Source organism: Colius striatus, chromosome 12 (assembly GCF_028858725.1).
Source record: "Colius striatus isolate bColStr4 chromosome 12, bColStr4.1.hap1, whole genome shotgun sequence".
Taxonomy (NCBI): domain Eukaryota; kingdom Metazoa; phylum Chordata; class Aves; order Coliiformes; family Coliidae; genus Colius; species Colius striatus.
This window is the reverse complement of record NC_084770.1, coordinates 2,314,061-2,330,064: the sequence shown is the minus strand read 5'-3', so window position 1 is coordinate 2,330,064 and position 16,004 is coordinate 2,314,061. Positions and strand designations below refer to the sequence as shown.

At 45.1% G+C, this 16,004-nt stretch overlaps 1 protein-coding gene across 5 annotated transcripts in view; it reads right to left on the bottom strand.

The window, feature by feature from the left end:
- Positions 1-16,004, bottom strand: part of VPS8 (VPS8 subunit of CORVET complex) — a 76,842-nt gene that overhangs the window by 33,115 nt on the left and 27,723 nt on the right. For 4 of the 5 annotated variants that reach the window (XM_062005771.1, XM_062005775.1, XM_062005774.1 and 1 more), the window contains 15 exons: positions 15,155-15,245; positions 14,160-14,206; positions 13,204-13,293; positions 12,775-12,821; positions 12,052-12,274; positions 11,068-11,157; positions 9,643-9,694; positions 9,341-9,383; positions 8,514-8,586; positions 7,175-7,294; positions 6,624-6,695; positions 4,025-4,144; positions 2,860-2,916; positions 1,684-1,766; positions 402-486 (listed from right to left, as the gene is read on the bottom strand). In XM_062005771.1, coding sequence (XP_061861755.1) covers positions 402-486; positions 1,684-1,766; positions 2,860-2,916; positions 4,025-4,144; positions 6,624-6,695; positions 7,175-7,294; positions 8,514-8,586; positions 9,341-9,383; positions 9,643-9,694; positions 11,068-11,157; positions 12,052-12,274; positions 12,775-12,821; positions 13,204-13,293; positions 14,160-14,206; positions 15,155-15,245 — 1,293 coding nt within the window. Of the gene's footprint in view, positions 1-401; positions 487-1,683; positions 1,767-2,859; positions 2,917-4,024; positions 4,145-6,623; positions 6,696-7,174; positions 7,295-8,513; positions 8,587-9,340; positions 9,384-9,642; positions 9,695-11,067; positions 11,158-12,051; positions 12,275-12,774; positions 12,822-13,203; positions 13,294-13,661; positions 13,752-14,159; positions 14,207-15,154; positions 15,246-16,004 lie in introns of those variants that run through there. The other variant, XM_062005776.1, reaches the window with a different exon arrangement.

The following is a 16,004-nucleotide window of genomic DNA, read 5'->3' as shown; positions in this document are numbered from 1 at the left end:
AAATCTGTGGCAGATACACAACTTGTAGATATGCAGAAGCTGACTGCAAAGCCATAAGGGCAGGGAGGCTCTGTCCAGGGGGAGGAGACTGATGGCACAAATTAAGCATTGCAGTTAGCAGTGTTTGCAAGAAATCCTGCCTTGCAGCCAGGTTTTATGTATTTTACGTTTAAGAAGAGAACAAAAAACTCTGAAGCTTTTAGGAAATCAGCTGTTCTTCAACACACTCACAAACCCAAACAAGCCTTGGCTGTGACTGAAACAACTCAACTGGAAAGAAGGACGCTTTTTAAGACAGAGAAGTAGGACAGAAGAGCAGGGTTGTTGTGCCCTTCACACTCTGGCCAGCAGGACAGGCTGTGCTGACCCGAGGAGAAGCCAGAAGCTCCAGATTTACTCACCTTTCGCACCGGATCCCGCAGGTAACAGCCGATGATTTTGTCATAGCGAAGCTCTCGCTCGTACATGAACTCACAAATCTGATAGCTAGAAGGCAAAAAGGCTCTCCAAGTTAGGAAAAACACTCAGCTCAGTCAGCAGAATACAGGGTGGGAGCTCAGATGCAGCATGGTTTGGCAGCACTCAGAAGAAAACAGTGGAAGTACCTGCCAGGAAGGTTGTCAGGCACCCAGCTTGGGTGGCTCCAGTTTACGTATGCTCTTTGGTATCAACCAGCCTCTCAACCTCCCTCTGGGGATATTGTCATATAGAACAGAGAAAACTGGAGGTACTAAGGTGAGAGGCAAAGGGCAGAGGACAAAAATCCTTAAAGAAATTGGGTTTCATGAGTTTTTCTGTTCATAGATCATCTTATTTCCAGAACACACTCGGCCTTGAGGCCAATGTGCAACACTAATGTGCAGAACTGGGTTAGACACAACTCAGTGATGTGTTCTGACACAGTTTCCTGCCTCCACAGTTCCATAAACATCCTCAATGTTTTGACACTTTAAACAATATGCAACTGAGGCAAAACAAACCCAAAGTCTGATAAATAACACAACACTGCAGGTCTTTTTAGGTCTGATGGAAGCGGCTGAGCCGCTGGCTCTGGCAGTCAAACTCTCTGAAGGAAGGAGAATAGTAAGTATTTCTCAAGTCTGAAAAATGTGGTTGGTTAACTCCTTCTAGGATCAAGAGGAACACAGGCATGGCACATCCCAGCACTGCACTTAGCTCTCTGGTTCTCTGCAGTATGGTGGATTAATTCATACAGCATCCAAATTCAAGACCTGGATGAAGATGCCCTCCCTGGCTGGCTCTGTTCAGGGATGCCAGACTCTCTCTGGAAGAGCAAACCATCTAAAGGAGATGGTGGCAATTTTTAGCTTTTCCAGACACTGTTTGTTGCTCCTACTCAATTCTAAAATGAGCACCATGGGGGTGGCTCCAGACCCCTTTGTGCTTTTAAATCCACCTGTGGGTCTCACCCTAACGAGTCATCTCCATCTGTCAGTGACAGAGCATTCAAATATACAACGGTACCTTTGAACAAAGCCTGGGCCCGAGGATACATGGTGCCAAAACTCATCAAGGGTTTCATGCCAAAAGATTTCCACAGCTCTAAACTCTCTTATCTTAACAATGCTTTCTGTAAAAACACCCTTATGAATATATGAAATGAAGCATGTGTGAATGCACAGGGAAAAGAATCCCAAATGGAGAAACATGGAGGCAACTCACAATTCTGCCTTCTCTGCCATCTGGATAAGTCGGTTCTCTTCAAACTGCACTATCCCTCCTGCCTGCAGCAACTCCAAAAGGACCTGCAGATATTGAAGACCAGTTAGATGCTGCAGCAGCAGCTGGACAGCCAGTGCTGTTAAAAGTACACTGCTCCTGCTCCACTAAACTTTGTATCAATGCAGGGCTTATTTTAGAGTGCATTAACTGCAAAGGTGATGTGCTGATCCAGGACTTCTGCTTCTGCAGGCAATGCTGGTGTAGGATCCTCCTTCACCTCACTTCACTGCCTGACTCTTCCATGCTGGTCACCATTCCTATGGTTAGGTGTCTGCTTTGGCGTATTTCACGTGCTTCTGCTTTGAGGCACCTCCTGAGGTTCACTGAGGGCAAGTACAGAGTCCTGCACCTGGGGAGGAACACCTCCCTGCACCAGGACAGGCTGGGGGTGACCTGCTGGAGAGCAGGGAGAGGGACCTGGGAGTGCTGGTGGGCAGCAAATAAACATGAGCCAGCAACGTGCCCTCATAGCCAAGAAGCCAATGATATCCTGGGTATCAAGCAGAGTGTGGGCAGCAGGTCAAGGGAGGTTCTTTTCTCCCTCTACTTTGCCCTGGTGAGGCCTCATCTGGAGTCCTGTGTCCAGTTCTGGGCTCCTCAGCTCAAGAGGGACAGGGAACTGCTGGAGAGAGGCCAGTGCAGGGCTACAGAGATGCTGAAGGGATGGGAACATCTCTGAGGAGGAAAGGCTGCAGGACCCCATCAACACTTGTAAGTACCCAAAGGGTGGGTGTCAGGGGGATGGGGTGCCACTTGTTTCTGTAGTGTCCAGTGACAGGACTGGGGGTAATGGACATCAGCTGGAACACAAACAGTTCCACTGGAACACAAGGAGAAACTCCTTTGGTGCTGAGCTGAGGGAGCCCTGGCCCAGGCTGCCCAGGGAGAGTGTGGAGGCTCCTTCTCGGGAGGTTCCCAACCCCCCTGGACACGTTCCTGTGCCCCTTGATCAAGGGGAACCTGCTGTAGCAGGGGTTGGGCTGGATGAGCTCTGCAGGGCCCTGTGACTCTGATTCTATGATATGCCCTTCAGTCCACACCCCTGTGAGGCTGGAGTCTGCTCTACAGCCTGGTGCTACCCCGTGCTTCAAGAACCGCTCCCGTGACGGCCGTTACCTGCTGCCTCTCCGAATGGCGCGAGTCGTCATCTGGACTGCACAGGAACTCAAGGACCTGTGCAAGGGTGGAGAGATCAGCATGAGCTGGGCCCAGTTCTCACAGCTCTTAGCACAAACCCAGCAAGCAGACTGTGAGCACCAATGATGGCAACAGCAAACGGTGCCACTTGACTGTATAACTCCTCTAGTTATGTAGGAATACTGGAGTAATGAAGACTGCTGAAAGACTCCATGGAGGGAAAACCAATGGCTCTGTAGCAGGATCTAAAACCAAACTTTGAGGAACACAGGGATGATAAAAGAGCTCAGGGGACCCCTGTCATCTTGCTTTGGACTACTCACTAAACAGCTGGCACCACAATGTTGACCTTCTCAACCTCTCTCCTGCGTGTGACACCTCTCCCAGAAACAGAGGAAATATTTGAATCCATAAGATTTAATATATCTGTAATGAATCCAAACCCACTGAGCTTCCACAGAGTTCTTTGGTCTTAAATTATGATGAAGGACATGTATTTTCTAACTCACTTTTTATCAGCATTCATGTATCCACATTATGTTCAAAACATATTGAACCATTGAAGCCTCTTCCTCAGCCACAGGGCTTAAGCTGGGCAACTTAAAACTTAACCTGTGCAAGCTTCAGGCATGTATTGTTGCCTCAGCCTATTATCAAACAGCAGAGGACAGCAGCCACAGGAATTACAAATTACCAGCTCCACAGACCTGCTCTATAAGCTCACTAATGGCATTTTAGTTGGCACCCTTTATCTCCTTACTTTGTCATCTTCATGTGCACAAGTGACAACAGAGCCACCAACGTGCCCACTGGGGCTTAAAAATGAACAGCTTAGCTCCTGCCCTTATGGGGCTTTGCTTTCCCTCTCCTGACACACTGGTGACCACAGGAATCTGCCATTCTGTGGAGCAGAGGCTGTTCCACCTCCTAGGACCTGACTCTCTTCCCCATGCAATTCCAGCAGGCAAGCTGACATCTGGACATACTGTGCTTTTGTGGCCTCTCCCAGCCTGCTCTAAGATGCCACCTGTTTGATAATGCACCAGCACTTCCAGAATTGCTTCCTTCCCCAGCACTAGCTGTGCTTTCTGCAGTGCTGCACCCTGCTTGGATGTTTTACCACCCCTGACAAAGGAACACTTGCCTGGTCAAAGAGTGTCCTGTTCACAAACAGGGTGTTGTTTGGCTTGGCAAGCTGACGGGCCAGGAAGGTGAAGAGACAGCCAACCTGGGATGGGGTGAAGTCAGAATTCTCTACCATGACCTGAGCAGCATTGGAGAGAAAAGAAAATAAAACCACAAGTGATTGATTCTGCAGTGGCCTTTGGGAAGGCAACCACAACACAAAAATCCCTGTACCAGCCATCATGGCTCTTCCTACCCCAGACATCTACATCACCTCCTGGTGTTAGTCCGCCCTGAAGGTCAAAAGGTAAGCCACCTTCCATGGCATCTAACTGTGTCAGATAGACACAGTCAGTGCATGTAATCCCTGAATCACCTCTGTCCTAAAGCTGAAGAGCCTTAACCTCTTTGATGTGTACTCAAGGGACTGCATGTCCCTGATTTTCAGGTGTGAAGAGGCTCCAAGCCCATGTTTATTTCCATCTCTGTAGTCTGTGCTGATCACTGGACAGGTAACAGAGGCACACAAGGCACACAAGGTAGAAATCCAACATGACTTCAAGCCCCAGGCACTCACCAGTTCAGCTGTGGTATGCAGAAGAACTGATCAGACAACTAAGAGGTGACTGCAGGATTGAGGAGATGGGGGTTTTCCACACTAAATTAGCTATTAGTCTATAAATATAAGCTTGTTACTGTGCTGACTTGAAATTACAGAGAAATGGAATATCCAAGAGTCATTGCAAAAGGGACTTGAAACCTGAGAAGTGCTTGTCACCTGTCTGGCACATAAAACATGAGCGTGGTGTGTCCTGCCCCGGGGTCTCACGCTTCTAACAGACATCCTAAACACCGAGGGAAACTGACACACTGACACACTCCTGCTTGGAAAGTTCCCCTCTCAGAGCAGTGAGTCTAGTCAGGAGGAAATCCATCACCTGAACTGCTCCAGCAAAGCCCAGACAAGGAGCATCTCACAGTTTACAACCTCATTCAGTCTAAGCTTAGGAGAGACAATTGATTTCCTGAAGTGATGTGGAGTTCCAGATCCCCCTGAGGTGCTAGTGGTTATCTTACACAAGTGGAGAGACAAGTAAGGCACACTAAGGAATCCAGCAGACTCCTGCTTTAAACATCTGCTGATGCTATCATTCTCTTTTCATTTTCTGTTGAGAAAAGACCATTTCACACAGGAGCCTGGTCAGAACAGTGTTAGCTACAGCATTAAAAACATGAAACAACAGCAGTGGTTTATCCAGTTTGGCTTTGTTTTTCACAATCTGGATCCTTGTCAGTCCACACAAAAGTGAGAACACTGTACTCTGAGCCAGAGCATCCCTACAGAGGCTGCAGGCCAGCCATGGAGACTTGCTAAAAAATGATCTGTTTGGCAAAGTTTAGATGAGCCTCAGTGGAACATCCGTGGTACCTGCACTGCTGAAATAGGTGAGTCATTTCCTAAGTAATTTCCTAAGTCGGCTTTGTTGATAGTGACAAATGTAACTGAAGAGTTCTAAGATTTCTTGGTTTTTTAACCCAAAAAGGAGAGCAAATTCCAGAGCAAGGGAACGAGAGTTCTCATAACAGCAAACTGTTTGCCTGCAGATGCATTTAATCCTGCAGTGCTTCTCATAATTGCCCTGCTTTTCCCCTCCAAGAGCAGGGTTGAATCCTGCTGGGGTGGACATTTGCTACGTGGCCAGCAGCACAGAGCAGGGCTGTCAACAGCTGGATCCTCCAGCCTTGCCCAGGAACACATCCCATGGTAGCTCCAGAACACAGCTGTAGTGTGCCACCTCCTGCTGACAGTAGCTCAAGACTCAAAAAAGCACAGTCTAAGCCAGCACAACTAACAGCCTCACAGCAATGTCCTGCTCAGGCAGGCTCACAGAGCTCCCCCACGCTGGCATTGTCTCAGCCCCTCCAACACAGGCCACTGCAGCAGCATTGTCACCAAACTCACTCACAGGTGCCCTTGTTCTCATCTGTCAGTGATGACAGTGACAGGGAAACTCTACTTCTGTTGATACATAAACAGCTTCCAAGCTGAGTTACTCATTATTAATGTTGACAGCTTTGAAGGGGAAAGCAAATGGCATTTGGCAGCAAGAGCTTTTAATAAGAAGGCTCATTGTTGAGGAACACGGGCTGCACATGACAACTGATTTCTAGAGTGCCAGGCTGCTAACTCTGACATTCCTCTTCTCTCCCATTTACTAAAGATAAGCCTGTCATTCCAGGTGTGTTACATCCCAAACACAGCAATTACAGATGCAGAAGAGTATTGGCACTCTGCCAAGCACAGGATTCCTGGGACTTTTTTCCCTGCTCAGAAGGAATCTGGGAGAAGCAGATGAAAATCAACTTAACAGTGGAGGAGAGATTTGACAACAAAAAGTACAACCCAGGGGAAATCACAGACAGCAAAGGCAACCTCTCTGTCACCATACTTCATGTGCATGAAGCACCACTTCCAAGTATCCAACCACCACAAATATCCAGCCCACCACCTTCTCAGGTGTCATCCAGGGCAGGACTGGAAACACCTCATCCAAATTACAGGCTTTGCTGCACAGCCAGACAAAGACACAGGAGGTTAATATTTTAGGCACACTCACTTTCAAAAGTATGTCCACAATTCTCTGTTGATATTCCACAGCTTGCTTGTCATTCTTAAAGTCTTCAAAAGTCTGCATGAGGCAAAACAGTGACACCTTGAGAAGGGAGTTCTCCACTGCCAATCCCAGAAATGCAAACACAAAGAAACAGCCTTATCACAAAGCTCACAATGCCTTTAAGTACTTTCTGTGCAGCAGGTTCCAAGATACAATTTGTTTAACTATCCAAATGGTTCTTAAGTGAAAATGAACAGATCCAAACAGAGAGAAGAAATTCAAGTAATGTGGAAAGGAAGGAAGGAGAAAGATTTAAGTCCTAAGTCACTCTTTACAAATGTATTACTTCTGGTTTACCTGTGCTTTAAACATGGCCTCTGCTACCACACTCTGTCCTGTATAATGTCACATCCATCAATTTACATTTAAGGACATAAAGGGCTATGATGATCTCCTCTGACAGAGACCACACATCAAAACTCTTTCTGCATCAGGCCAGTAACTTCTGGTTTAGCTAAAGCATGACCTATTTAACAGGATCAGTGACCTCTTACCAGAGCAAGAACATTAAGGAACTCTCGAGTGTCAAAGTGCAGCAAGGTACAAATGTAAGGGTAAACCTCTTCATCCACAGACCCCTCAGCTGAATGCAGACGGATGAGGAATTCAAAGACCTGCAATGACAGTTCCAACAAACATGGCAGGTTTCCTGTGGATTTCAGACCACTGACAGCACAAGCACACAGGAAAGCAGCATCCTTCACTTGTGTTGCACTTCAGCTTTAAAAGCACGTTAGGAGTCCAGGGCACAGCTCCTTCTCAGCAGTTCCCTTGGGAAGAGCCAGTCAATCTGTTCCCTCACTTGGAGACACAAACCTTCTGGCACTGCAAAGACTTAACTTAGGTACTATTCAACTCTGTTTCTTCCACTGACTTTCTAGCTCCTGATATGTGTTCTTCAAAATGAAGGCAACTCCCTCTACTGAATCACTGACAGAGGTGTCTAGACCATCCCAGGGAAGGAACAGGGTGGCAGCAGCTCCAGTTGTCTCAGACACGCTCACAACAGACCTGGCTACAGCTGAAAAAGAGCAGATTGCTGCAAAGTGGCTAGTGCTCCTGGGTATCTGTACAGATACAGTCTGGGATCCCATACAGAACTGACAAGCAATACACCCTCTCTCTGCCAAGCTCAGGAGATGCCATCTTCTCTCATTTATTCCTATTGTCCTGAGCACCTGAGGCTGGGCAAGCCTCAGAGGTGAAGATGCAGTGACAGGATAACAGGGCAAAGACTGACAGAAGTGCACCTAATGGGACCTTCATCATGGGAAATGACTGTGCTGAATTTCACACTTGTCTGTGCAAAGAGGCCAGAGGTGTAATATCTGAGTCAGGAAAACTCCAACACAAACCCAAGTTTTAGCAACAGCCAAACAGAGGAAGGACTGTTCAGTTAAGTGTTCTTTGATGTTATCTCACTTTCTACTCCTGTCAATACCATGTCATATGCATTTGAAAACAGGGAAGATCCTCCCTTACCTGAAATATCACAGTAAAGCTTAAAAAGAAGAGATGGCTACAAAATTTCTGGTAACTGTGGTAAGGAATAAGGAACAAGCACAATCATAATTAGCACCATTGAGACCTCTTTGGTGGCACATCCCAATTTACAGTTGAAAGAGAAATAAAGTTCAAACTTTCAGACTGCAACAACTGTTTGATTTCCTTCTTTGAAAAGGAATTTGGTGTTCACAGAGGTACATACTCATATCACAAGGATACAGCTAACACATTGAGTAGAGTTTCCTACCAGAAATCCATGAAATAAGACATATGCAGCTTCTTCTAACAATTCCATATGGGATCACTTCCCTCTGAAAGGTTGCTCACCTGATTTTTAACCAGAGGTACCAAATCTTCAGGAATATCACCCAATGGATATGCCCGGCCTGCCAGACAGCAGCTACACAAAAAGAGGGGAAAAGGCATTTTCAACATATCCTGACATTAAAAAGATTGAAGAGAACAGTTTATTTTTTGAGTCAGTTTTCAGGATGCTCTGAAAACAAGACAAATTTGGTTTGTAACTCCTGAAAGCAAGCACTGCAGGCAGCACTGCTGTGAAGAAACAACAAGCCACTGCACTGGAGGAATTTGCATCTGAGTTGTGCCATTCCATAGCAGAAACACTGACAGGGGAAACTCAGTACTTCTTCCAGAAATCTTTATTCTTGCATTTTAGGAAGCAGGAGTAATGCAGAATCTCATGCTCACACTCTTGAATAGATTCCAGAAAGAGGTGTTTACTAAGTGACCTTAGAATGAGCTCCTGCAAATGACAGGCAACCCAGTAAGCAGCAACTAGGCACAACTAGCCCAAAAGACAAGCAGAATGGGCTAAAATTCAGCTTTTCAGGCTATGAAGTCCAAGCAGCACTGTCACACACAGGACAACTAACAAACTCACACCAAATTCTGCAGATACAAGACATGGTCTTGGCACATCAGCTCTAAAGTCTCCAACTCAGTCCTACCTGTCCACTCACACAATGTGCAACCAGAAGCCATTGCAATGTCAATCAGGTGGATGAAGTAGCTATTGCTATTTTACACAGTCTCTCAGACTTTGAAACACACTACAAGATTATGCAACTATAATGAGTTAAAAATGTGGTGCTGCTACTAGGCAACAACAAACACTTTGGAAAGGACCTTACCTTATATACACAAGCAGCTTGTTGCCCATCACCACCTGCTCATCTACAAAACAAAAGGCTATTTGTCACCTTTTCTTCACAAAACAACAGAGACATCATTCTTTTTCCCAGGTGTTAGAGAAACATCTGAGACACATGCAGAGTTTTACACAAAGGAAGCTGAGCAGTTTTACACACTTTTCTGTTCTCCAAGACCGACTACTGGGTATTTCCTTTTGCATCCCCCTGTTGGAAGTGACTAGAGATATTCAAAGTGTCTTAATATCAAAACTGGAAACCTTTAAAAGGAAAGAATTCTGTACCTGTGAGAGACTTCCCAGCATTCAGTGGCGGAGCAATGACTTTAAACAGCTTCTGTAATAAGAAGGAAGGTGGTGCTCAAGCAGCTGGAAAAGCTTAAAGTAAAGAATCTGTGTGGTTTTTGAAGCAGAGATCAGTGGGGTGTCTTCCCCACAGAAACTCTGCTTTCTCACCATGTCTTATGATTAAAAGGTGCAGAAGACACCAAGATGTGGTGAAACATGTTTTTCCCAGTTGATGTTATGACATATGAAAAAAACAGCCTTCATGCAATGAGATCAAACCCTCAGCACAGGCCTCACTTAGCAAGCCAACACTCAGGAGTCCCAAAGTAAGAGGCAGAGCACACAGCTGACCAGCCCCTGCTTCCCACTCCTGAACCTTTTGCCACCAGAGATTGCACCAACCTTTAGTTTGGGTTTGTTGGATCAGGATTTGTCTAAATATTTAGATCTAGAAAGCAGAAGTTATTTGTACTGGTACAGCTAGTGCTAGGTTTCCAGAAGTCCTTTTTAAAACCATAAACACCCAAAGAGTCTCATTTCTGAGCAAAATCAAATGAGATTGTAACTGCTAAAGATTGGGCACTTTAAGATTTTCACCCTCCAATGGACCCAGCTCTATCTCAGCATTACTGAGAAAGTACCAGGATGTTTTCATAATGAAACACCTTGACATTACAGCTGTACCAATTGCTTTGGAAGAGTGTCTCAGGCACATCTTCAGGATTACCAGGGGCAGCATCAACTGGGCTTTCTGTTGCAGCCTCAGATGGAGGCCTGTGCTCACTGCTGAGAGATCACACTCAAGTGCCAAGAGCAAAGCCTGCCTCAGGGCAACGACCACTGCCAGGCTTTTTTCTCATTTCTGTACACAGGGAAGTTCACCCTTTGCTTCCATTGCTCTTTCACACACATGGATTTACCATTGTGTCAGCAGAGTAAGAACAGTGTGAAAGACAAAAGGCTTGAGGTGCTCAGAGCCTCTCACATCCCCATTAGTCCCACTGGGCAGAAGTTGATGCTTTCTCAGCACATCACACCACACAGACCAGCCTCACCACCAGCAGCAAAGCTGTCAGCAGACAGTTTTACTTGTGCAGTCTCCCTAAGTCATCACATTGTTTTCTTCTGACACTTCTGTTTTATACTTATTAACACAACAAAATCTCCTGCTCTAACTTAGCAGAGCATTGCTACCTTTGTGTCCTAAAGCACAGTAATTATGCATTACTTTTCTCCTCTACTGCATCTAGTCAAATCAACTGCATGTAGCATATGATAACATGATTTCTCCCTTGAAATGAAAAATAACAACATATAGAGACTGAAAAGGAAGAGAATAGATTGGGTTTGACATGCAGCTTCTCTGAAAGACTCTGTGCTGAACACACAAATAACAACCACAGCACTGAGCACCTTTCCTACCTCCATGGGACTAATGAAGTCATTCATCCCACTGTTGTAGACATAGATCATGGCATCATAGAGACGGTTTTCCCAGCATAGTTGAACTACCTGCAAGGCAAACAAAGCAAACCTGCTCTTAGCTCCCAGTTTTCTCATTCCCCAGTGTCCCAGATCCCATCTCCATCCTCACATCTGACAGCATGATATAAAGGAGAATGAGAACTTCCATTTCTAGAACTGCTTTTTGCAAGGACCCCAGGATCCAAAAAGGGAGTATCCACCTTATTGCTCATGCAGCAAACACGGAATCTAACTGACCAGATTCTAACATTCATAACCTGCATGAGGTTAAGGAACCTTAAAAAATCAGTTCTTCAGAAACACAGATTGCATTAGTTTGCCTTTTGGTTGGGTTAGTGAATCAGTCTGTGAAGCTGTTCCCTCCTTGGAATGGGAAGTCATGCTGTGGAATAAGAATTGCCCAAGGAAAACAGGATTACCCAGCAGGAACACCTCCTTATGTCACTGTGATGTAAGAGCAAGGAATGGAGCAGAGCTGGCTGGCAGGCACTAGCTGGCACTAATCCAGTTTTATGAGCCCTTGCAGCCTTTGATGTTAGGTAAGGCACTCAAATCAGGAAAGACTGATTGTAAATATCAGCCTAATCCTGATGGACCAGCAGTTTCCAACACATGCAGCTGCTGATGCATTAACCTCTGGCAGGACACAAACTGAGGGAACAAAACATGTTTATAGGAGCATGTGTGTTATGGGATGGACACAGCCACACTCAAGTGTCACACTCATTGAATTTGACCCCAGGAACACAGGGCCAAGTCCTGCTACAAATCAGTGACCAAAAGGCATGAATGGTCTGGACTATAGAAGTGCTGTCTGTTGAAAGGTGACACCTTGTTTTCCACATGCTACCCCGTACTTAAGAGCACAAGACACTGGCATCAGTGACTAGGGGATGTTGTCACTTCCTCAGCACAGCTCACCTGCTGTATGTCTAAGCTGGTGATATCCATATGTACAATGCAGGCTTCCAAATTTTCCAACCTGTTCTTGTCTTGGAAATGAAGCAGCAAGTCTTTCATCACTTGAGCTGTGATTCCCATCAGCTTATCACTTAAGATATACGGCTCCAAGCACTCCAGAAAGATGCCTTTAGCTACAGAATTCTCGCTCATCTTATCATATATCTGGTTAAATAACAGATCCCTAGGAAGAAAGAAGTGTTCAGTTACCAAAGAATTTTAATAAAACCTCCTCATCTACTTTCTGAGGACTACAAATTCAACTCCATTTTCTCTGCATTTCTCAAATGAAGGGGATGGATGCCCTGTTCAGCTTCTATACTGCTGCAACTTACAGGCAGCTGCACATAACAAATTAACCGTGAAAGCTGCAGGAAAAAAACCCCTAAACCCTGCTGTTAGAAGGGGAATGATGAGAACAGAAAAATCAAGAAAAAAGCTGCCTTGATAAAGGGGATGGTGGGGGGCAAAGAGTTTAAACCAAACTTGTCTTCCTCAAAACATCTGAGACACGCTTTTCTTTGAATAGTGAGCATGCTGACTTCAGTATCAGGTTTTAAGCATTCCTCTAAACTGTGATGAGACACAATTCCTCTAAAGCAAGTGATATTAAAGGAGAAAGCTCTGAGGACTATGGGGGTTGGTGGTCTGCCTTGGGAGACAGGCTTGCAAAGTGAGACTTACGTGCGCTGCAGTAGGAGACAGTAATCAACTATGACAGGCACCACGTCCTGTGGGGGAAACACAAAAAGGCTGAAGGGATTGGCAAACATCCTGCCAAACATCCTGCAGAGCACAAAATGAAGTCTGGCCAGCACAGAGAAGAATCAATGAGTTATTTGAAGCAGGTGGAGGCTGGCAGAGTTACAGGTTTTCTCTGTGTGGGGGTTCACATGGAGGAGAACTCCAGTGACACTTGTGCAGGGAACAGAGGGTGGGTACAGGCTCTGCTCTGCCATGCAGCCATAACTAGGGCCTCATTTCATTGTTGCACACACAAGTGAGGTGTCAGGCAATATTTTTCAAAAGGAAACAATTAATTTATGCAGCAAAGCAAAGTCTGCTTAAGAAATTCAGAAGCTACAGATAAGAGAGTCCTCTGGAGCAGCACACCTGAAAATGTTGCTCCATAACCTGGATTTTCCCTTGGTCAGGACATTTCTTCAAGGTCCGATCAGCGTAGTGGAGAAGGACTTCAACCATCTGAATCACAATCAAGAAGAAAATTCATTCAAAACCTACACTAGCAGCCCTATTTGGTAGCAAATTTAATATACTGACTTGGGAGTTGGCAGCACTGTAGCTCTGCTTCTCATTTTGGGTATGAATTACTGTGGGCAGGTAGCAAAAAAGGGACAAAGCTGCCAAGAGTCAATAGCATGACATGGCATGGAAGTGGCCCAATGGGATACTGAAGGCCTACACTAACTTTAATTGCCCAAGACATTGGGCAGCCAGCTTGCCAGCAATTTTTCAGGCAGATGAACACATCCTGAAGCACAAGGCTCATCTGGGCCATATTTATACACAAAGCTTAAGTTATAGTGTCATAAACAGCAAAACCTACTCACCTGTGAATACAACACACAAGGAACAAAGTATGGCTGAAGGATTATTCTAATAATTGTGTATTTTAAATATACCCTTCCCAGCAAAAGGTTCCTGTAACAGCTGAACAGGTTCAGTTGAAGGGTTTATTCATGTCCAGGCACAGATGGAGCAAAACTTCCATCCTGAGAGTCAGCAAGTGACATACTGATGGACACTTGCCAACCAAAGGTCAAGGAAATGCTGGGGTTACCAACAAAAAAGGTTTGTCTCTGCTGATCCCAAGGCCTGGAAGATAATGTCACATTTGACTTGCTAATGCTGCAGATTTTATTCCCACCTTTACCCAAAAAGTATTTCCAAGCCTCTTCTAAAATCCTGGTCACCATTTTAGAGAGGCACGTTTTAGAGCGAGTTGGATGAACTTTTGGAGGACAGAAGCCATTCATTCCTTCTAGGAATACAGTTACTATCACATCAGCACACATGAAGAACCAGTTAGGGAGAGATCAGTGACTCACTCTGTCTGCTATGACTGCTTTCCTCTTGCTTGTGTCCCCAGACAAGCCTAGAAAGAATGGGGGGGGGAGGAAAAAAAATGAAGGTTCTCTCATCTAAGTTACCAGTGGAAACATAAAAATCTCACAGTTTAGTTGGTAACACCATTACTCTTGAGATGCAGAGGCCAGAATACCTCAACACACAATGTAGGGCTCTGTTTTTAGCCTACTCATCTTCTGAAGAGCTTATTCTATCAGTGTAGAGACTGTTCCAGCATAGGAATGGCAAGAACAGATCCAAGTGCTGCTTAACATCGAGGGAACTAACAGAGGAAAACTATCTGCTTAACTGTATTATATCCATGCATTAAAACAAGACACATCCTCACATACCAGCAGTTTCACAGCAGGGGGATCTTATCCTGAGGACTGAACATCTGTCAAAACCATCAGAAGTTATTTGCTCAAAAGTCAATGTGTCTGGTCCAAATCAGACCATTCAAGTGGCAGTTTCTGGCATAATTAACAGGGTTGTCATAACAAGCTCAGTGCTCTGAAAGCACCCTCCTTCATGGAAAACACAGTGCCAAAACCCAGCAGTTGGTTCAGTCAGTGGAATAGTTGAGAGAAGACCTGAATGAAAGTGTCTGCTTGGCAGAACATCCCACTCAAAGTTACCTACAGATCATGTGGGACCTTCAGGTATATTTTAGGAGGCTAGATGCTCAACACCTGGATCCATCTTCTTCATGGCAACACGACAGGAGTCGTAACACAGAATGAGTCTGATTTTGATTTGGAAACACCAGGCTGCTAAAGGGCCTATTATTCTCAAACACAACCAAACTAATCCATATAAAGCTGATGTTTCTGCCAAACCCAAAGCAGAGTGCCCTATTTTCTTCAATTCAATTCCCCTCCTCTCTTTTTTTCCCTGAAAAAAGTGATTTCTATACATGTATAAGTTTCAAACTTTCCCTAGTGTTTCAGTTAAGCCCAAAGAACCCCAAACTTACCTACTACAGCCTTTGCTTTACCTTCATGAAAAGACCAAGCTAGAGCCAGGGCATCAGTGAGACGCTCTTGTTTCAGAAGGTGGTCAACTCTCTACAACAAGTAATATTGGACCTTAGTATTGGAGAACAGATAATCCCCTCTCACTTACAACCAGCATCTCCCAGCAGTGGGTCATGATTCCTGACAGTAAGGTGACAGGTTGTCTCAGAAACTCTCAACACATGGCAGTAAAGGTCAGTATCTGAAAAAGATTCTCTCATATGTACATCTACTGGAGAGTTAGAAAAGACTCAGAAATGTCAGGTTCCAGTACACCAAGTCCCTGTGGTCTACAGTTTAGGTCAGGTGCTCGATGGATGGAGACCCACAGCATCAGCAAGTGTCTGCAACCACAAAGAATAAAGGCCCTTATGAGGTTACTAAAGTGGTTAGTGAAAGGCTGGAGGAAAAACTAGCACAGGAAAGTGATTTTGATAACTAAAAGCAGCAACTGCCTGAAAGTTCAACAGAGTTAAACTGTTCTTATTTTATTAAAGGTCCTGATACAATGTCACATGGAGGAGCTTGTAATTACAGCTAAGTACAAGAGCTGTAAAGCAGGTAAGAGGAAAAATGGTGCAGGTTGCTGCTTAAAGAAGTAAAGTGAGACTGCAAAAGAAATGCCTCTTGCACTTCCTTCAGAATAAGCCTTAAAGTTCCCTTCTACATCACAACACAGTCAACTAACTTGGTGTAAGCTGAATTTACTCATGAAGTTTGCTGATGACCCAGCTTGTGATGGGACACAGCAGGCCAGAAAGACAGACACAACAGGACTGCCCCTAAAGCTGGGTAATAGAAATATAATGC